This window comes from Morone saxatilis, unplaced genomic scaffold (genome assembly GCF_004916995.1).
Source record: "Morone saxatilis isolate NCDOM2014 unplaced genomic scaffold, NCSU_SB_2.0 Contig16, whole genome shotgun sequence".
In the NCBI taxonomy this organism is placed as follows: domain Eukaryota; kingdom Metazoa; phylum Chordata; class Actinopteri; family Moronidae; genus Morone; species Morone saxatilis.
The window spans coordinates 13,247,860-13,269,399 of NW_023339718.1; the positions used below are offsets into that span (position 1 = coordinate 13,247,860).

The following is a 21,540-nucleotide window of genomic DNA, read 5'->3' on the forward strand; positions in this document are numbered from 1 at the left end:
GTGTGTGTGTGTGTGTCAGGTATGGTGTAAAACTGCTTCCTGTTTGTCTTTCAGTCAATCGGCTGTGAATACTATGTTTCATTCTCAACGGAGGTGCGTTACCTCAACCTAAGCCTTTTTAAGTGTTATTTATTGGAGCACCATTGAGACTATAATATCAAAAGCTTTATCAACATTACACATAACCTCCATCCTCCCTCCTACTCCATCCATCGTAGAACATAAACGTCTTTGTAGTGCACTATAGGCTTGATGTGACTCTTCACATAAGTAAACATGCTAGTTGAATGCTCTAACCTTTATTTAGTATAACAAAAGGCTGCTATGGGTTTTTCTTTACATTTTTATTTACCTGCCAAAATTACATTTCTCAACCACACACATCTATCTAACTGTTTGTCATTTCCACACAAAGTTTGGCTTACATGCTGCTGGATTTTCACTTTGTGTGTGTTTGTCCATGTGTGATCGCACTGTGTGTCTGTCCACCATGCCAATACAGATTGATGTGTAAGAGTGTATTAGTAGCTTCTCTCATTTAACTTTCACTCCTATTAGTTCACCTCTAACACCATGTAACACCAGGATAAAACATGACAGAAGCAATATTTCCATGTAAGCATTCTTTTTTTTAAAGTCATTATCCATCATTATTTCACATTCAAGACTTTTATTACCTTTTTTTTACTAAATGTGGATAGGTTTCTCACACATTTGTTAAACGTGTAAAGGAATCCCAAATTTACAAACATCCAATTGGGAAAACTTAAATTAACTGATTAAGAAATATCTACTAATGGTCCTGACATGTATAAAATATTACTGCTGCTTTATAGTTAACATGTCAATACATTTACATTAATAAAAGTGTTTCATTCACAAAATGAATGAATTAAATTTTTGCTCAAGTGTGAAATAATCTCTCTGACATTCATTCATATCCACCCCTTCAATCTTTCGATTGAATGAACGGAAAGAAACACTTTGGAACAGGGTTTCACCATCAATCAAAAACTATAAATGAAAGACTAAATGAATTAGACAAGTCCGCATTTAACTGTGTTTCTCCTCCTCAGGATTGAGCTGCGTTCTCTAGGCAAGATCGAAGAGGGAGAGGAGCTGACTGTCGCATATGTGGACTTCTTGAATTTGTCAGAAGAGAGACGAAGACTGCTGAAAACACAGTACTTCTTTGACTGCACATGCGAGCACTGCAAGAACGGCATCAAAGATGACTTGAAGTTGGGGGGAAAGGAAGAAGAAGGAGTCAAGGTTTGTCTGTTTTCATGAAGCAAGAGAAAATATTTTCTACTGCACAAGGCAGAAAGGGTCAAACCCTCTCCCTACATGTACTACTGACATGGCTGATAAGGACAGACGGGAAACATGAGAAGCAGAGCCACAGTGACTATTTTAAGCAAAGATAACTCCCAACAGATTGCATGTGCGTGCATTCACGCATTATAGAAACAGTGATGTAGAGAAAATTAACATTTACTCAATAAGTGAAATGACTTTAAGGTCGTACATATTTTTAAATGTTTTACAATATACCAGTAGTCATTATCTTATGTATTTTTGTTATATTATATAATTTACATAAAAATTATATACATTTAAAATATAAAATGTATATAAAACCAATACCAAACAGCTTACAATTTTCTTCATTTAATACTCTGAGATGTGTAAATTAATGTATGAAACAACATAAAAAGTGAGGTAATTCCATGGCCTTAAATGACACAGCTTGACATTATCTTAATCTGTGAAACTTGAGTCACTTCTGTCTAGATGTACGTGTTGGTCAGAAGTTATAAATAGGATGTGTCAGGAACTATCTATAAAGGAAGTTTATGGAGTTTATAACAATAGAAATCTGACATACTGATGAAAATTGTTACCATTTGGCTGTCTAATGATATCCATAATGACTAGGAATTGTATTTTAATCATATATCAGTGTAAATCTTTGTTTGTTGTTAGGAAAATAAACAAGTCTTAGACAAGGCTCCTTCAGCAGGTCAAAGGTCTTCTTAAGATTATAATAAATCAGAAATAATTAGGTCTTTAAAAATAAACAGCCTGGCATTGTGTATTTCATTGTCAGTGTGTTAATACTTGAATTTAAATTACTTCCTTAAAATGTTATCAATGTCTCCCATCTTGAACTCTCAGCCTTCAGAGGAGCAGGTGAAAGAGGCAACAGATTATTGCTTTCAAATGCTGGAGAAGATGGACAAGGCCCGGTTAAATGGTGACTACCACGAGGTATTGTATCAAAATGCCCCAGAAAGATGTTTTTTTAACCATGCAACAGAATTCAAGACTTGTTTTTTCCCTCCATCTTCTCTTTACGTTGCTGTTTTTTCTCTTCAGGTGGTAAAAATCTGTAAGGAGTGCATAGAGAAAACAGAGCCGATTCTGGCTGACACACACATCTACCTTCTGAGGATGTGGAGCACATTAAGTGAGGTGCAAGCTTACCTGCAGTACTTTAATGATGCTGCAGACTACGCCCGCAAAATGGTGGATGGATACGTGTGAGTACAAAGACACTAAGCCGTCTGTTGCACATCTAGCACATCATATCCTTTCCATGTCTTCACTGTGTAAAACTGAATAAATAAATACTGAAATAAACCAAATCTCTTTTCCTGACAGGAAACTGTACCACCCAAACAATGCTGTTCTCGGTATGGCTGCTATGCGAGCAGGAGTGACACACTGGCAAGCTGGGCTGATAGAAGTTGGCCACGGGATGGTCTGCAAGGCCTATGCCATTCTCATGGTCACCCATGGCCCAACACATCCCATCACCAAAGACCTGGAGGTAAACACATAACAATCTCATCATCTGCATATAAATCTGCATTTGGATGTGAATAAGCTTGTGGTTGGCTCTACTAAAATGTTATTTTAATGCTAAATTTAAATTGTAGTCAGATTTTTCATATTATTTTTAATACAGTTCAAATGACTGTGATATTACCAATTCCATTAAAGCAATATCTATATAATAAATTATTGTACATTACCAGCTGTTTAGAGACTAGCTGCTGAGCATTTAAAGGTCCAGTATGTGTTCTTAGGCACATTTCACAGCCACTTTACTTATTTTGATACAGTTTTAATAATATGCGTGGTATGGCCAATACATAAAGATTAGTATTCACATTTAAATACGGCTCTGGTACAAACTGGCCAGGTTACAAGCATTACTGTATACTATAGCTAAACATTTTAAGGACAGTTTTTTTCCTCCTTCTGATGTTTCCACAGGCGATGCGTATGCAGACAGAGATGGAGCTGAGGATGTTCAAGCAGAACGAGTATGTTTACCACAGTATGAGAGAGGCTGCTCTAAAGAACAGACCAATGACCATGATGCATGAACCCGGGTCTGTGGAGGAGGGAATCAAGAATCTCTTCCACCGGAGGAAGTAATCACAGGACTGCAGTCATTCAACGATCAATAAAGTCAGAGTTCACTGATCTTATTGTTTACTGTACTGTACTGTGTGTTGGTGTTAGTCTACTCATTTAGTCACGTGATCTTTCTTTTACACTTTTCCTTAAAAAAAATAAATAAAAATAGATGTCACATTGAACTTAGGCATTTTGTTTTCAATAAACCTAGTGGAACTACAGAAATGTCATGAAGTTAAAGAAAAAAAAACATTTTTAAAACATGCAGTGCAAGCACTTGTACACCCGTTGCTCTTTGTGCCATCAATACTTCAGTTGTGCTGTCAGGTAAAACATGATTTTCAATAAAATTCACTTTAACGTTAACCGTTCTGGTTTAATGCAAGACTGCGTAACTACGTGTGTATCAGAGGAGGTAATAAATTACTAGTATTACTTTAACCCTGCATAAGGCAAATTGTTGCCTACAGACAGAATGATACAAGATGCTCAGTTAGACTTCATTGAGGTGGTTTTATTTGAAGTTCTGGTTTTGTAATTTGTTTTGAATAGATAGTAAAATCAAAATGCCTTTAGTTTCTAGTGTAATGAACATTAAATTGTGGACAATATTGTTTGAAAATATAAACCCTGTTTCTTTAACTCATGGTCATTCATGCCTCTTGTCTGCCATTTTCTCCTTAAGAAATTTAAGCCCCATAAATGTCCTCCCTACTCATTGTTCACCTTAGCTCTTTTAAGGGCTGAGAGGCTTTAGAAATTAAGTCTTTATCAGGAACTAGTTGTAGTGGCAAGGAGAAATTCTTTGAAAATAATTGTAATGCAAGTATTTGTATTGTGTCACACCCCCCCCCCCCCCCCNNCCCCCTCCCTCTCTCTGTCACTATTAAACCACCTAATCCTCTGAGTAACGTTTGAGCTCAACTCCCTCATACACTGCCCATTATGCTTCCATGTAGCAAGTTGACACCCCCTGCTGTCCATTGGGTGGGTCTGCACCCACATTCATTACAGGTGGAGGCTCCAACATAAAGCTTAAAGTCAGAAGTGGCCTTCTTCCCATTGTCATTTTTTCTTGAAAATTTCCGAGACCATGTATGGCCCAACACTGCAAAGGCTTTTGCTTGAGGCAAGTTACATGACCCAGTTGTAGGGGTGAGGAATTAGCTGTTGTGCAGAACTAATTGTTTTGCCTTTTGTTGCCAGTTGCTCATTATGTAATTCTAGTCTGCCCCCTGCAAGAAACAATACCTTTATACATACATCCTTCTCAATAACGAGACCATTTTCTATGCAATGGTCGAGTAGATACATAATGGTAGAGACTGGTGATAATAAACCCAGCTTTATAAAAAAAAAAAAAAAAAAAAAAAAAAAAACTGCTGTAACTGCTATTTACCAGTTTACAATTTAAAATTATTTTTCAACTTAGTTTTACATTCAGAGCCATTTCAGTCCAAAGAAACCCAGACAATTCTGCAGTTTTACTTTTTATTATCCCAAGTGTAGACATTTACATGCGTTTGCTCGTCCTCTTGTATACAATGCCACCAAGAGTCATCGTCTGGGGGGGAAAAAAACAAAATTTGACTTAAGAGCCTTGTAACACTGAATTAGAAGAGTTATGTAGCGGTTTGCGTACTCACATTGACAATTGTGTTCCCATCCACCATTTCTGTGACGGATTCAATTCCCTTCAGGGACACCTTCAACTTGTTGCCTTCACGCTGAACCACCGCCTGAAAGCAGCAGGACATGTTTATATATGGGTCAATTGCATAAGTCTGAACCAGTGTGCAAGAGGATACAGGCACATTAGTGTTCAATATTGTCTAAAGTTTCTAGTTAGCAAGGCCTTTTATTTGGGTTAATTAAGGGTCCTGCTTACCTTGACCTTCTCTCCAGTAACTGTCTCCAGCTCTGCCTCCTTTCCAATGGTGAAGGTATTAATGAGGACCTTTGAGCCGGTAGTGACCGTCACTTTGAAGTTGTCCCCAGTCTCTTCAATCTCAGAGATGCTCTTGATGTCTTTGCCTTTCTGGATGAGTTCATCAGGAAGACCTAGAAGCACAATAGTTAAGAAGCCATTGAGGAAAAGCGTTCAGTTCCTTCCTAACAGTTTTAAGTTTAGTACTATAGATTAACATCACTAGACAAGCGAGAAAACCTTGTTTGATTACAAAAACATCTCCAACAGCTAGCAGTCAAACAAACATCATGAAATCTTACCAATAGCCTTCATAAAAGGCTCAAAGTTCTCCTGAGACTCCAGCTGGTACTTTCCAGTGAAAGACATGATGACAGGCAGTGAAGGTAAAGTGAGAAGCGGCTATCCGCCTGTTTTATACTCTCAGACTCCAGCATGGCAATCATTAACTACAGGTGTCTCCCATTAAGGTAGGTCCAGCCCACTTCAGAGATGATCCACCACCGCAGATAAAGACAGACAGAGATAAAGAAGAGGTACAGGGTGACTAGACTAGAGTTAGGTAATGTAGAGAGGAGAAAATAGTAAATGTTGAAGCCTTGTTGTCCATGTACAGAAAATGTATGTGATGATGTTGAAAGCCTTTGTCATGCACTAACATATGATGACAATGCATTAATCGCTTAGTCTAGAACAGGAAAACACAGAGAGCTTTTCTTTTTTTTTTGCTTTTTTTTATGCCTTTATTTGATAGGACAGCTGGAGATAGACAGGATAGGGAGGTAGAGAGAAGAGATGACATGCAGCAAAGGGCCGCAGGTCAGATTTGAACCCTGGNNNCAAGGACTCAGCCTTGGTACATGGGTCGCCAGCTCTACTCACTGAGTTCACCGGGCGCCCCACAGAGAGCATTTCTAAGGAAAAAAACTTCGCACATTTACACCAAAAACATAAATGCATGGTTATATGGTTATGGTTTCTTGAAATACAAAAAAAATGTAGGTTGTTTTCATGTTATATTAACAGTTTTCTCATTCTAAATGCTATTATTGTTATTGTTACTACTATTGGGAATAAATGTTTATCTTTATGTAATTTATATTTAAATTTTGCAGCTGATAAAAACCCTGCTTGAGTTTACACTGAACTCACAGGCACAGTGTTTCATTACAAAGGTACTCACTCAAATGATGTCACTATTCAAGATAAGCTTCCTGAAAAAAGAGAGCTCTCACCAAGCAGATCAACATATAAGAAAATAATTCAATCAGGCACAATGTCAATAATCTGTCATCAGTGCTTCAGAGTGTTAACTTTCTTCAATCTGCTGTGCCTACAGTTAATTTGTTTGGTGTTCACCCCTGTCACCGAACGAGAGTTTATGGTTAAAGCATTAAGTTAACAAAAAATGGATCAAAGGTGACTACAAGATAACTGTTGCAACAGTGATATTGTGTCACTGGAGCTGCCACGAAAACACACACAGCGTCATGTGAGAATCCTTTGGATTGTACAAAGCTGAACATCTGAAAGATAAAGACGGCTGTGGGCTTTGTACATTTAGTGATAGTGGAATATAGTGTAAAACCAAAGCCTGATAAGCTTTATGCTGACATGTTCCTTTGAGGATTTAGGAGGTTGTAGAAGGTCCACATTGCAACCATTTTAGAAGTTTCAGTCAGTAAAATAAAAAACAAGACTTTATACTCTCTCAAAACTTTATTTCAACATGCAGTTATCTGGATGACCACTGTCAGTACTCATCCTAATTTTCATACATAAAAATATATTGACAAAGGCACTCTACAGAAGTACTCCAGAGGAAAGAGCAAAATCAGAGTGATAATGACAAACAAAGAAATACAACTACAACTACAAGTCCCATTAAATCTCTACAGCTCAAGACTTTCCCACAAGACCTTGGTCTCAAGAGCACCTCATTGGTGAATTCGATGAGAAGTGTGACCAGCCAGATGCAGGAGCCTGAGGATGATGTCACCAGGGTCGCTGCCTTCGAATTGGCTGATTTGGTCGTCACCTTCCTCCTCGATGAGGCAGGATTGGTCTGTGGCGCAGCTTTCTGTGGCACAGATAAATAAAGGAGGAGCTATTACTTGGAACATGCTTGTCTGTTATTGCAAGGATACACTTTACAATATGTTGTTATCAGGTTTTGTGACCTGGGACGATTGAACCCTTTTCGGAACAAGAAGGCAGATGATCAAAGCAAGGTTCACAGTGACTGAAGTAGAGTAGAGGAGTAGAGGTCAAACGCATATTACAACTATAAAAACAAGAAAACTCTTATTCTGACAGCATTCATAAAATAATTTATTAAAAGTTATGTAAACATAAGGAGTTGGAATCAAAACCAGCATTCTTGTGCCACAGAAGAGGCGATTTGTCCCATTCAGCTCAATCAAATAGAATAGAAAGATATACAGTATGCAGTGGTAAAAAAGTAAATAATTACATTTACTCAAGCACTGCACTTAAGCACAGTTCTGTGGTGTTTGTACTTTACTTGAGTATTTCAATTTCATACAACTTTCTACTTTTTTTCCCTTTACATTTCAGAGGGTAACAATGTTACTTTTACGCTGGTAAATTTATTTAGTTACTACACAGATTCAATTTTTAGACAACTATTATGAGCATACATAATATGATATATTTGTATATTAAACCACCCAATAGTACATGAAATAACTACAATCAGCTCCACTTCAGTCAACTAAAGCATTAAAATGCTGTTTACAATGTAATGCAATGCAGTAATTATTGTCCAGTGGTAAAATATATATATAATAGAACTGTGACAGAGCCTGCATAATGAGTACTTTTACGTCATATTTATACTAGGTACATTTGCTCATAATTCCACTATTTGACTTAAGTACAGTTTTGAATGCAGGACTTGTATTTCTAAGGGAGTATTTTGCAGTATTGCTACTTTTACTTAAGTAAAGAATCCGAATACTTCTGTAATTCCTGACCTGCATCACAGCAGAGTCCTGAAGCAGCGCAGTGTCCTCCCTCTGATCCACAGGGTCTTCCTCCGGCCTGGCAGGGGGTGAGCAGGTAGTTCTCCTCTACACAGTGGGCTGTTTCTGGGGTGCCCAGCAGGCAACCAAGGCCCTCCCCGCAGCAGATACTGGGGCCAAAGCAGCGGCCCCTGTCTCCGGGGCCACACGACATGCACTGGAGGAGAAAACTATTGATTACTATTGCAGTTTAGAAAAGTAACATCACAGAAATGCAGTATCGTGTAAAACAGATTTATTGCTTAAGCTTTCTGAAGTGAATTTCTGATTTTTATTATTATTCTTTCTGTTCAAGGATAAGAGTTTTGGCCAAAAAATCTTTTACGTGCAATTATTGAGATTGATTCACATTTTTGAAGAAGATTCTTCGACATGTAGCCAACTATTTATTTAATGTAATTTTGCTCTAGTTATTTCTATGGATGTTTTAAAAAAACTATTGTATGTCTGTCCGTCCTTCCATTTGGTCTCTGTCAAATATTTTGTGTTTCTCTTTATCTGAATCAAAGGTGTAAGGAGGAGACAAATTTGTGCAGTGTGAATTTAGGCTATAAAATATTTGAGTTTATTTTGTCTCAGACGGTAGTGAAGTAGTTGCATAAGCAGCTCACCTTGCGCTGTGGTGCATCCATGATGGACCTTTTCCCACCGATAGGACAGTTAGAGATGTAACACGCTGAACATACAGACAAGAGAAAAAGTAGGCACATGGACACTGCAGCTCCAGTCATTTCTGCTGAGAGAAAGAAACTAGTTAGTACCCAAACATGCACAAAAAACAATTTAAGATTAGACCGAAATCTGCAGAAACAAAACTCACTTGTTGCTTAATTTCTTGATGAACAGTTAGACTTCAAGCGTTCTTTTCAGATGCTCCCAGATGCTTCTTCTGTTCTGGGTACCTCTGAAATGTCTTATATACTTCCAGAGCTTCTTTTGAGAGTGACACAGAAACCCCAAAACCACTTAGCGACCTTTAATGAGCCCGTTTTAGTTACTGTCACCTCCGGAGATGAAGCTGACCACTGGGCAGGCCGGGTCAAAGGGCTAGCCAGTTCTGTGGCCTGCTTTGCTTCTTGCTATTGAGAATCATTATAGAAGGGCTCGTTGTGCGTGACCGTGCATGTTAGAGATGACAGGAAAATCAGAGAGGTCAAGAGGAGAATGGGGAGATAAAATTATTCAGAGCATGAGTGGATACGAGTGTAGTACAACTTTGAGCTGCTTTCATAAAAAAAAGGAAATACATTTTAAGGATTTTCTACTTTATCAAGTATCTTTATCAGGACAGAAAGTAAGAAAAGGTCACATTCAAAGGCCATGAGAAGAAGAAGTTTATTTCTGAACCTCGGCCTACTGAGCGGCCATGTTGGTTCGGAAGTGCTTTACACAGAGTTTTTTGCAGAGTGGATGTTTGTAAACAAACACAGCGATGATGAAAGGATTTACACACAGACACACACACACATCTACAAATTTTCCTTTCTATTAATAAAATCCTTAATTCCTCACAGGAATTGATGCACACATCGTCCAGGTCTGAGGTTGATTGGTTTCATGAGCTAATTAACAAAGCTAATGATCGGCCACAACCCATAAAAGACGGTCTCACAGTTTCAATGATATGAGCTCAATTACTGCACCTCCCTCCTCATCTACTAACTGCCACCTCATCTCAATTAAAAACAAGTTTATAACAGTGTCTTTGTTCACTAACTTCAACTAGGACATTCAGACGTGGACTGACATTGGTTTAGTTAGATAGATAGATAGATATCACAGCCACAGACAGATCATAAAACATAACTGGAGTCACCATATGAAGACAAGTTGGTGTCCTGAAGTTGTGTAAACTGGATTGTCCCTCAAACAATGGGCCACTCTTGCCTCCTAGTGGCTGTGTTGACACATTTAATTTATTTATGCATTCATTTTGTATTGTCTGTTACTGTTTTCCTCTGTCATGCTTTTGCAGGAGGTGTACAAAATAACAAGAATACTGATTATGCAATATTGTGCAATCCATTATAACGCAACAACAATTTTTCTTCTTTAAAATGCAAAAAAAAAAAGAAGACTGAAAATGATGAATGTTAGAGGTAGTGTTTGTTGCAGGGCTTTTCTGCTGGGTTGCATTATATTATACAAGTGTTTAGGTTATAGTGCATATAAAAAGGCTATGCACCAAACTGACCGACTATCTGCTGGAACCTAAAAAACCTGAAGAACTTTTAGTGCTGTTCACAAACTTAAAGTGTTGTCATATTCCTTCTAGACACATAAAAGATATGAAATCAGTCTTTCTTAACATGCATTTCTTTGAGCTGTATAAAGAGAAAGGCTGAGATCATCGGCAGCATGTCACTTCACAGCTGTTAAACATTCAAACTGCATTGTTTTCTTGTGCAACATCAGATCTTGCCTGTCTGCGTTCCCCCAAAAGCTGTGCAAATCCCTATTTCATAGAGAAATGGAGATGTCTATCTAGTGTTTCCTTATTTTTCTGCAGGAAGGCACTAGGCTTGTTGACTTCCTCTCCCCTCCCTTCCTTCCTTCTCTCCGAAGGTACTCATCTGAAAAATGAGAACAAAGTGATTGTTCCTGTTCTCTTTCTTAAGTCACTTCAAATGCTATCCGTGGACGGGCGGCTCATTGTCAGGAGAGTTGCAGTGCGAGCAGGAGGGAGAGAACGCAGGTACAGGTACAACAGCAGCAGCCGCAAGCAGCACTTCAGCCACAGCATCACAGAAAACACACTCTGCTACACTCAACTGGTAAGTTCCACACACAGACTTCTCTGCACCCTCACACAAACACACACTTACATGGCACGGACTGGCATTTGAGGAGGGGCTTCGGTTTTAATGGATTGTTTGGAATGCATGGTGTGGCAATGTACGAGCTGGGGTCTCTGCACAGTGAGGATAAAAGAACAAACTGGCTGAAAGGGAAACATTGAATGTTTCACTATGCATCTGAAATTGTTGGGAAGAGGCGGAAAAACATTCTTCATGTATTCTGCATGTGGTTTATGTTTTCTATACATTCACATCCAAATACTTGTGTCTTGGTGATGTGTATTCCCATTATTTATTGATATGGAGTGACATTCCCTGTTTATAAAGACTGTGTTGCACTGTTTGTAAATTGTTTTTTAACAAACAAAACAACACTATGAATTACATAAATGAGATTTTGTAAATTTATCTGAAGTCCCTGCACTGATTTCATGATCTTCCCGAACTTGTTGTCATCTTTTAAACAATGACTTAGAGATCCTTCAGTCATACTGTGTGCATGTATGTGGATCTGGATGTATATGTTAAGAGCAGAAATAGTTGATTTATTGATCAGTCAATCCACAGAAAACAAACTATTCTGGTAACTAATTCTTTAAGACGTTTTTTTAAACAAAAACACCAAAATATTCCATCGTTCCAGCTTCTAAATGTTTCTAATTTGCTGCTTTTCTTTAATTTATGTGATTGTAAACTGAAAATGGTTAGACAAAACAAGTCCCCTTGGGTTTTAGGAAATAGTAATGGCCATTTTTCTGACATTTTTGATCAAATGATGAAAAAGTCATTTGAGAAAATAATCTGCTGATTAATGGACAGTGAAAATAATCTTGTAGATGGTAATATGTCTAATATGTGTTTTCCATGAACTATTATAATGAAAGAGTAGTTGCTGCATCTAGAACAGCCAAAAGAAATGTAACATCTAACAGCTAACAAAGTGGAACTTGTGGTCATAAATGGATCTGAATAGTTTCTGATTGATAAGCACCGAGCTATTTACATGAATAGAATAGATATGCACAACAAAACACAATTTGGATGTCATGCAGAAGTAAGACAGTTCCCCTCATGAATATGATCATCTTTTCACCCATGACCATCATCTATAGTAATCTATGCATACTGTGAAAACAACAGTTATTATTATAATTATATATAATTATAACATGTTATTTATAGCTATATGACATCTTAACATATCCGAGTTTTATGCTTATCAGTCATTTAATCAAACTCAGACTTCAAGTTCCACACAGAGATAAAGATTAAAAACATCACGTAGCTTTATCAGTGGAGGAGAAAAGAGGAAGTTCTTCCTGGCTATCAGTGCAAAAAAAAAAAAAATGAACAGAGCAGAGCAGAGAAAAAAAATACATGGAGAAGCGAAAAGTGTGCGGGAGGTAGAGGTGAACCTTTCATAGATAACTTCCTAATTTCAGGAGAGGAGGAGATCTGTGAGAAAGGAAGAAGTGAAAGGTTTCAGGTTGAACACTAAAGGGTGTGGGTGTTGACAACCTACTGTATGTGTACAGTCCTTCCACAGAAACAGTTTCAAATCATAAATAGAAACCAGACACAGAGGCATTGTATACAGGTACTTTTGTCATTTTTTTCTATATATGACTGTGAATTATCTGTTCTGCGGGGCATCAAGTATAATTAGGCAAAGGTGAAAAGTAACTAGGTTTATTTACTCAAGTACTGTATTCAAGTACAATTTGAGATACTCGTACTTCCATACAGTATTTCCATTTCCACATTACTCCACAAGGGGAGGGAGATATTGTACTTTTCACCCCACTACATTTATTTAACAGGTATATTACCAATTCATTTTCAGATTAAGATTTTATATTAAAAGACATATTATGAGCTTGTAAAATACAAAGTATTGTTAAAGTGTCCAAAAAGGGGACCCTTGTCTGAGTTTTTAGCAGTTCTACCAAAGAGATGTTTCCCCTTTTGAGATCTCAGGAGGTTTAATTTAAATAACTGAAAGAGGCCCAAAGAGGTAAAAGTATCCAGTATTTCACAAAAAGCGAAAGCTTTCATTTAATTTTAACATCACACAAATTTCTCTTGTGACTCTTGGAGGAGGTCTGACCCAAAGGTTGGGACTACACTACCTATATATGAAACAGTTAAAACTAGCTCCATCGTCACCAGAAAAATGCTGTTTATGCATTGAAGGTCCAGTGTGTAACATTTAGGAGAATACATTGGCAGAAATGGAACATAATATTAATATGTATGTTTTTGTTAGTTTATAGTTACCTGAAAATAAGAATCATTGTGTTTTTGTACCTTAGAATGAGCAGTTTATATACAGAGGGAGCAGGTGTTGGTGCCCGATCAGTACCGGATGTACCAGTAGCTGTGAATGTGCAACTTTCAGCAGAGATGAGAAGGAAACAAGATGACTCATTTGTTAGCTACCTCCATCATCAACATAAAAATAACAATGTTATTGATTAAGACCCTTTAAAAACAGGTTTTAACATCTTGTTGATGCAGTCGGATGAGGTATAAGATATGGTGAATTGTATGGACGTCACAACTATAAGCAAGTGTAAGACATACATGGACCATATATACATATGTAGTGACAACGTAAAAAACAAAAAATACACGTTTTTTTTTTTTTCAAATGATAACTGAAGTAACTAACGAGTGAGACATCCTGTTTCCTTCTCATCTGTGTTGAGAGATGCACAAGCGCAGTACAGATCGGGCAGGAGGTACAGATCACTACAGTAGCCCAAAAAGGACAAACTAACACCGTAGTTTCTCCAACACACTTGGAACCGGAGGGTGAGGTGAAGGTGTTACAATCAGCAACTAGACCGCTCAATGCCACAAAATCCTCCATGCTGGACCTTTAACGCGATTTATACCATTTCACAAAGCTCCCTCTTTCACATATGCAGTACTACTCCACAAAACCTGTAAATAGACTTTGATGTGTAAAATCCGTGGAGTTATTTTTTAGGCAAAGAATCTTCCACCACTCCACTAACTACAGAAAATGAACCCTTTCTTTTTTACTCTGTCTAACACAGAAAGAAGATGGAAACAGGCAGAGGGGCTTTCTCACCAGCACGAAGTCCTCCTCTCAGAGATGAGCTAAGACAGGCATCTCAGAACAGTTTCTACCTAAGCCCACCTCCACTCTACATTAAGCCCCCAAAACTCTCCCCTCCCAGATACCCCAGAATATCACCCACCAGAGACACATACAGGGCTTTCAGCCCACCTGCTTTCTTTCCCATGCTTGGCTCCGGTTATACCCAAAAGGAAGGATCCCAAAAACGCAAAAGAACTCCCTCTAAAATGGATGCCCAAGGAGGTGAATCCCCTGACAGAGGAGCAGAGGAGACTGAAGAAAGCAGCAGTAAGAAGACGGTGGACCTCTCCCACATCCCCTTTTCACTCCCACTTCGCCCCATTCCTTCCCCATCCTCTAAGCCCGTCCCTGGTATGATCGAACTAAACAGACTGCAGCTTCATCACAGATCACCTGGTATGAATCTACCTGTGCAGGTGAAACAGGAACCTCTCAGTCCTTCCCCTGTTTGGCCTCCCTCTCCTTTCCTCCTCCACCCTCCCTACTTCCCATCTCTCCACCACAGCCTCCTCCCATACCCCTTCTTCATGCCCGGCCCTGTCATGCACCTCTCCCCTGGACCTTTCTACCCAAGAGAGGATCTCCACCCCAGGCATCGGGGCAGAGACGGACCTCCTCGTGGTGGGACAACCAGCGCTGAAAAGCTTGGTCTCAACATCCACGTGGATGACAGTTATTATGTAGACGTGGGAGGAGACCAGAAGAGATGGAAGTGTCGTATGTGTGAGAAGTCCTATACCTCCAAGTACAACCTGGTCACGCACATCCTGGGGCACAATGGCATAAAGCCACATGGGTGCCACCTGTGTGGGAAGCTGTTTAAGCAGCTGAGTCACCTGCACACACACCTGCTCACCCACCAGGGCATGAGGCCCCACAAGTGCCAAGTGTGCCACAAGGCCTTCACTCAGACCAGCCACCTGAAGAGACACATGATGCAGCACAGTGACGTGAAGCCATACAGGTATGTATGTTTTGCAGCAAATTTTCTTTTTGTGTGTGCTTTTTCTTTTCAACTGTCCTCTTTTTATCTTAATATTTCCCATTTGTTATCTGCTCCTCCAGCTGCAGTGTCTGTGGCAGAGGCTTTGCGTACCCCAGTGAGCTTCGCGCCCATGAGCTGAAGCACGAGAAAGGCCAGGAGAACGTATGCGTAGAGTGTGGTCTGGATTTCCCCACACTGGCCCAGCTGAAGAGGCACCTGACCGCCCACCGCGGCCCCACCCTGTACAGGTGAGCACAAAAACAGTTCTTCCCTTTGCTGAAATATCTAATGATTGTGCTGTTAAAACAATAGTTTGACATTTTGGGAAATACCCTTATTTATTTTCTTGTTGAGAGTTTGAGAGGATTGATACCATTCTCATATCTGTAAGCTAAATATGAAGCTCCAGCTTGCAACCAGTTAGCTTAGCATTGCGTAAAGAAGACAGCTATCCTCTAAAGCTCACTAATTAAAATGTTACATTACATGTGTTTAATCAGTAGAAAAAACGAACCAAGCTAGTTTCCCCTTGTTTCCAGTCTTTGCACTGAGCTAAGCTAACTGGTTGCTATCTGTAACTTACCATACAGACATTAGATCATTTAATTCTCTGTAAGAAAGCGAACAAGTACATTTCCCAAAATGTTGAACTACTGCTTTAACATTTCAGTTCTCTATTTGGCTCTATAAAGAGGTTGCGGTATAGCTTACCTGTTGTTCCTGCAGGTGTTCAGAGTGCCAGAAGACTTTCCAGTACCCGAGCCAGCTTCAGAACCACATGATGAAACACAAAGACATCAGGCCGTACATCTGCAGCGAGTGTGGGATGGAGTTCATCCAGTCACACCACCTGAAACAGCACACGCTCACTCACAAAGTAGGTGTAATTCAACGACAAAGACAAAGACAAAAGACACAGCACTGGTTTTTTTGACAGGGGTTGGAAGCAAAAGCATGGATTTTTGGCATTAAGCAAAGTTATCAATTTTGCTGTCACATAAAGACATTTCCATTAATCCTTGTGAAGGTGGCTGGAAGAGTTTGGACACTAGCCTAACAGGTTGTTTTGGCAGCTGTCTCAAAAAAAAAATATCCCCCTAAATTCTGTCTCCTAAAGCTATTTTTACCCCTTAACATCCAGTTTTCTTTTTCAGTTGCTTTAGATTTGGAAAAACAATCTGATTTAACACGGGATTATGTATGAACAAGTATTGTCCAAAGTCTTTATTGAAGCTTAACACTGAGTAATTCAAACCCAAGACTTCATGTTTTCATTGCTGCACATTTTCATCAAATTGATTTTTGATGTCTCAGTATCATTTTATATCCATTTCCCAAAAGAGACATATTTGGACACTTAAATAAAGATAGTAGAAGAAATATCAGTTAACCTGAATTTTAAGCAGCAAACAGACTCGTCTGTTGACCACATTTCTCACACTGCTACTTCCACATTCTCTCGTTCTTCAGGGGGTGAAGGAGCACAAGTGTCGCATCTGTGGTCGTGAGTTCACCCTGTTGGCCAACATGAAGCGCCATGTCCTCATCCACACCAACATACGGGCCTACCAGTGCCACATGTGCTTCAAGAGTTTTGTCCAAAAACAGACTCTCAAGGCTCACATGATTGTCCACTCAGACATCAAGCCCTATAAATGCAAGGTTGGTCAAATTTAACACCTCAAATGTGGCTCTTTGAGTTGTGTTTCGGCCCTCAATTCCTCTTTTGTTCACTGATTAAAGGAGTTATTTAACACTTTAGGAAATACTTTTATTTGCTGTCTTGTTGAGAGTTAGATCAGAAGATCATTAGACTACTGCTCTCGTGTCCTGTCCTCACAAAAAAGTTGTTGCCCCAAAACAACATCTGTTGTGACAAAGCCCTCTAGTCGCTGTAGTAAGTATAACTCATGTCCGTCCGCTGTAAAGAAAGGAGACAGGTGACGTTATTATAGAACGACGGAGATTGGGGTGGATGGATGGGCCAACAAAACATACATACTTTAATACAGGGGGATGCTTTTTGTTCGGAGTTTCTTACCAGCAGTCAACATAACTTTCTTTTAACCATGGTTGCAATCGTACCATAACGATAACCAAAAGGTTATTGTAACCATGACAACAAAGTCAACCATAACAAGGTAGTAATTGCAACCGAAACCACAATGTTTCACTAAACCAAGTTGCTTTTAAGCCTAAACCTATTTGAACACTGACTGTCTGTCACATAAATACTGTCACAGTATAAAACTTTTAAAAAATATTTTTCAACTGTTGTTTTTAACAGTTTTGGAGTTTTGGTGACAGGAGTGTCAGATCAAAAAGGGAAGTTACTAACAATGTATTTTGTGAGTAAATTTGCAGGACATGTTGGCTAATTATGAAGTTAGAGCAGCCAGTTAGCTTAGCTTAGCAAATGGAGAACTAGCTATCCTGCCTCTGTCCAAAAATAACAAAATCTGTACCTCTAAAGCTTATTAATTAACACATTCTATTTGAATTGTTTTATCTGTACCAAAACCGAATTGTAAAAGTCATACAATGTGGTATTACTGGTGGTTATGTTGCAGATTTTATTTGGGCAGATAGCTCTTTCCCACTGTTTCCAGCCTTTGTGCTAAGCTAAGCTAACTGTCTGCCAGCTCTAGCTTCATATATACGGCATGAGAGTGGTATCGATCTTCTCATCTCACTCTCAGCAGAGAAAGGGAATAGGCGTATTTCGTAAAATGGCTAACTACTCTTTAATATCCACTCCTTTTACTGTAAGGGGTTTGGGTAAAGGCATCAAGACTTCACACGCTACCTTTATTGTTGACTAAATTAAATGCGTATTTAACCACAGCCAACAACCAAACCTGTAATATTTAGTGGCCGCTGCAAATAAAGGATTTCCCCACTTTTCTGGAGTGTCTATTTTGACCTTGGTGTTTGGTACGAGGACTGAGACGATGACCAGATAGCAGAGAGGCTTTTGGCAGTAGGACCCTCCTTGTCCATAGGAAGGATATCGCCACACAAACTGCCTCTCTAACAATGGCCCCCCAGCCTCCCCGGAGAACAGGGCCCTCAAATAGATTTCATCTCGCTTTCTCTGCTGCTGGAGGGAGCTTCCTGTTTTCTCACGGTCCTCTTGGACAGTTTACAGTCCCTCTCTCCTCCTGAAGGAAAGGACCACCCTAATAAAAAAGAATGTAGAGGAAGGACAGCGCAGGAGTTGCCCTTCCCTGTTCTCCTCCTGGCCCTGTCTCGATGTTGCTTCCTCTCTCTCTCTCTCCCTTTCTGTTTTTCTTGTGTGTGTGTCAGGGAGGGAGAGAGGGGGGAAAACAAAGAAAAGAGGAAAAGAGGAAAACAAGGATAGAAGGAAGGAGAAAGGGTGTGTGTGTCTACATATATCTGAAGGCCTGCACATTCATTCATGATTATGTGTAGCTCTACAACTCGGCATTCTTTAAAAATTGGTCATCGAACAAAGGGGTTTTGGCAGAGAAAGAAAAATAAGAGGTGGATGGTTTTGGCCTATTGTTTTTGTTTCCTCAAATAGTGTTCACTGCAGCCAGTGGTGCAAAGTAACTAAGTACATTTACTACTAAGTATATTTACTTAATTTTAAGTACTATGCTTGCATGCAATTCAAAAGGAAAATTTTTACTTTTTGCTCACTTATCTTACTTTTAAGATTGAGATGTGATATGTGAAACAAAACATATGATCAGCCTCTGAAATATGATGATGAAAAATAGATCTTATCTGGCTAATGACAACTTATCTTACACCTCTCTCCCTTGTCTTTCAGCTTTGTGGGAAGGAGTTCAACAGGATGCACAACCTAATGGGCCACATGCATCTCCACTCAGACAGCAAACCCTTCAAATGCCTTTACTGCCCAAGCAAGTTCACGCTGAAGGGGAACCTCACCAGACACATGAAGGTCAAACACGGCGTCATGGACAGAGGGCTGGATGAAAGATGTAAGGATGCACATATTGCAGATGGTACATGCAGTTTATGTGCAAAAATTGCTTTATATAATTACTTATTTCTCTGACTTCAGTGTTTAGGCAAAGAGGACGATTCTGCCTGTCCACCCCTATGGGCCTCCTCACCCACTTCAGCCAAGAGGAGCCGTTTGATCTTTCCCAGAAGCCCCCAGGCCTGCCCAGCCTCCGCCTCTCCCAGTCTGATGGCGAGAGTGTCCCTGGAAGCTCATGTCAGGAGGAGGATGAGGAGAGTTTGTACAGAAGGAGCCAGTACAGCCCCTCGGTGGACCAACACGAGCTGGAGGAGAGAGGACAAGGGTCTCCTGAACTCAGACCAGGGAAGAGGCAGAAACAAATGTATCAGCATAGTTTAGATGAACAGACATATGAGAGGGAGTCAGCAGCAGAGGAACACTCTGTAAATCCCAGAGGTGACCAGGTGCACCTCTTACAGTCAGAAGAGACATCCGAGATGGGCTATGACTCTGATTCGGAGCTGGGTGACCGCCACGAGACAGGCCGTAGACAGTCATATGGTTATGACTCAGATTCAGAGCTAGAAGATCATCCCCAAAAGGTAGATGAGCCAGATCAAAGCGCACAGCAGGAGGGAGGCTTTTGTGACGCAGCTGAGAGGAAACAGAGCAGATTGGACACAGGTGAATTCATGGGAGTTACGGGTCCACGGGATGAAGAAGAAGACTGAGAGAAAATAGTAGAATAATGAAAAGAAAATGCAGGTTTTAGGGAAGGTAGGAAAATGGAGACAGGAGACATGCCAATAAGGAGAGAGGAAAGTGTGTAAGTCTCTAAACAAAACTGATAATAGATGATGTGGTATAGTAGCTTAGCACAAGAAAAGAAACATAAATCATGTTTGTTAACTGAAACTGAAATACAAAGCTGTGAAGCATACTGCATGTACAGAATATATCATACACTGATTAATAGCCACTGACAGAAGGTTAATGGGCATTTATGAGTGGAAAAGATTAGGATGTAGCTTTTTTTGTAAATAAAAGAAAAAAAATATATTTAATAATTTTGTTTTGTTACAGATCATTTTGCAATACTGACTCAAATATGCCATTTTGCTTTAACTTTCACTCTCTTGTTTGTGTAAATCTATGCTATTAAAATCAATAATGTGCCATTGCTCAAACCACTGTGCATGTTTTGGGGTTATTTTGTTATTTTTGTATTGTAATGGGCATAATAATGTATTTCTTAACACGTACAGATATGATAAGGTTTGGGTTGCCTAAATCCTTTGAGTGTCTTTATGAAATAAACTGTGATTTAGCTTTTTTATGTCTAATGTTTAGATTTTCTTTATCTATATGCCTTTGTTAGATCAGTTTTGATGGGATGGCTGTGTTTTTATTATATGACATTGTAATGTTGATCATCTGAATATGATTCTGCAAGATTAATACAAAATAAAAGCTTGAACGCATGAACCTGTGCAATTAACCTGCAGTTTGTGTTTTTAGAAGTCGTTTTTACATCCCAGTGACTGTTTTGAGAAAATATAAGCCCAGATATTAAATCTGAATCGTCTCCGCTTGACAAACACTTTACCAAGCCAGAGATGATTGCTGTGAGTTTCAAAAAGCTTGCCTTTCTCCTCCTGCTTCTCTTTCAAAGCAGGGGAAGAGGAAGAGAAAACACCTCTCCCCTTCTCTCTTTTAGGTTGTGATCAAACAGCAGTGACGGACACAGTGGGTGTCCCAGACAAAGGCTTCATATGTCTGTATGACTCAGAATAAAGCATTGTTTCTGCTCATTGCAGAAGCTCCACTAAAAAAATAGGAATACTACTGGAATGAAGGAGTGCCTGAAAGCTTATTTTATTGCAAAGTGGAAGATGATGCATTATCATACATCATTTGTGATATCTCACATATATAGCAAGGGTGAAATAAAGTGTTGTTTTCTGTGTTTCTCTCCACACTGATATAACATTAAGCTCTCTGGGCTGTGGTATCGCATTAAATCTCACTTTATCGTACCAGTTCAGGTAAATTGAGTCATTTCTTGTCAGATGAAATGCAGAACAGCAGCTTCTCTATTTCTACCAGTGACGACCACCGTGTCCTAAAGGGTGAAACTGCAAACAGTTTGAGGAAGTTCTCACATCCTCCTCTCCTTTCCTTTCCTCACCTACATGTTTCAATCCCAACCACTACCGTGGAGACGAACTAGAGGGGGATAGACTGTTTGTGTAGCTGTCACCTAGCACGAATCAGT

The 21,540-nt window shown here is 39.4% G+C and overlaps 4 protein-coding genes across 6 annotated transcripts in view; 2 read left to right on the top strand and 2 right to left on the bottom strand.

The window, feature by feature from the left end:
- Positions 1–3,795, top strand: part of smyd1b (SET and MYND domain containing 1b) — a 6,829-nt gene extending 3,034 nt beyond the window's left edge. The window contains exons 5-10 of one of the 2 annotated variants that reach the window (XM_035658443.1): positions 55–93; positions 1,077–1,272; positions 2,179–2,271; positions 2,380–2,543; positions 2,665–2,833; positions 3,283–3,795. In XM_035658443.1, the coding sequence (XP_035514336.1) occupies positions 55–93; positions 1,077–1,272; positions 2,179–2,271; positions 2,380–2,543; positions 2,665–2,833; positions 3,283–3,447 (826 nt within the window). In that variant the 3' untranslated portion in view covers positions 3,448–3,795. The remainder of the gene's footprint in view (positions 1–54; positions 94–1,076; positions 1,273–2,178; positions 2,272–2,379; positions 2,544–2,664; positions 2,834–3,282) is intronic. The other variant, XM_035658444.1, reaches the window with a different exon arrangement.
- A 1,111-nt stretch (positions 3,796–4,906) lies between these two features.
- On the bottom strand, positions 4,907–5,767 carry LOC118325906 (fatty acid-binding protein, liver-type). The gene is made up of 4 exons (XM_035658751.1): positions 5,659–5,767; positions 5,318–5,490; positions 5,076–5,168; positions 4,907–4,993 (listed from the first exon to the last, which is right to left on the bottom strand). The coding sequence occupies exons 1-4, from the start codon at positions 5,723–5,725 to the stop codon at positions 4,943–4,945; spliced, it is 384 nt and encodes a 127-aa protein (XP_035514644.1). The 5' UTR covers positions 5,726–5,767; the 3' UTR covers positions 4,907–4,942.
- Positions 5,768–7,063: 1,296 nt separating this feature from the next.
- On the bottom strand, positions 7,064–9,296 carry oxt (oxytocin). 2 transcript variants are annotated; one of them, XM_035658978.1, is made up of 4 exons: positions 9,221–9,296; positions 9,012–9,133; positions 8,353–8,557; positions 7,064–7,436 (listed from the first exon to the last, which is right to left on the bottom strand). In XM_035658978.1, the coding sequence occupies exons 2-4, from the start codon at positions 9,129–9,131 to the stop codon at positions 7,294–7,296; spliced, it is 468 nt and encodes a 155-aa protein (XP_035514871.1). In that variant the 5' UTR covers positions 9,132–9,133; positions 9,221–9,296; the 3' UTR covers positions 7,064–7,293. The 2 variants fall into 2 exon arrangements, with proteins under 2 accessions (XP_035514871.1, XP_035514872.1); XM_035658979.1 differs by having other exon boundaries at positions 9,012–9,136; positions 9,221–9,280.
- A 1,727-nt stretch (positions 9,297–11,023) lies between these two features.
- On the top strand, positions 11,024–20,753 carry znf366 (zinc finger protein 366). Its single transcript, XM_035658977.1, has 7 exons — positions 11,024–11,174; positions 14,261–15,289; positions 15,391–15,558; positions 16,037–16,187; positions 16,781–16,972; positions 19,107–19,281; positions 19,365–20,753. The coding sequence occupies exons 2-7, from the start codon at positions 14,268–14,270 to the stop codon at positions 19,994–19,996; spliced, it is 2,340 nt and encodes a 779-aa protein (XP_035514870.1). The 5' UTR covers positions 11,024–11,174; positions 14,261–14,267; the 3' UTR covers positions 19,997–20,753.
- Positions 20,754–21,540: the final 787 nt, after the last annotated feature.

Bases quoted from the DNA above. Each gene is read 5' to 3' on its own strand.
- znf366 (XM_035658977.1), top strand. From the start codon at position 14,268: ATGGAAACAGGCAGAGGGGCTTTCTCACCAGCACGAAGTCCTCCTCTC. The intron at 15,290-15,390 runs GTATGTATGTTT...CTGCTCCTCCAG, and splicing joins AGTGACGTGAAGCCATACAG to CTGCAGTGTCTGTGGCAGAG. The intron at 16,188-16,780 runs GTAGGTGTAATT...CTCGTTCTTCAG, and splicing joins AGCACACGCTCACTCACAAA to GGGGTGAAGGAGCACAAGTG.
- LOC118325906 (XM_035658751.1), bottom strand. From the start codon at position 5,725: ATGTCTTTCACTGGAAAGTACCAGCTGGAGTCTCAGGAGAACTTTGAG. The intron at 5,491-5,658 runs GTAAGATTTCAT...TTGTGCTTCTAG, and splicing joins GCCTTTTATGAAGGCTATTG to GTCTTCCTGATGAACTCATC. The intron at 4,994-5,075 runs GTGAGTACGCAA...TTTCCCCCCCAG, and splicing joins ATGGGAACACAATTGTCAAT to ACGATGACTCTTGGTGGCAT.
- oxt (XM_035658978.1), bottom strand. From the start codon at position 9,131: ATGACTGGAGCTGCAGTGTCCATGTGCCTACTTTTTCTCTTGTCTGTA. The intron at 8,558-9,011 runs GTGAGCTGCTTA...TTTCTCCTCCAG, and splicing joins TGGATGCACCACAGCGCAAG to TGCATGTCGTGTGGCCCCGG. The intron at 7,437-8,352 runs GTCAGGAATTAC...TCTGTGCCACAG, and splicing joins AGGACTCTGCTGTGATGCAG to AAAGCTGCGCCACAGACCAA.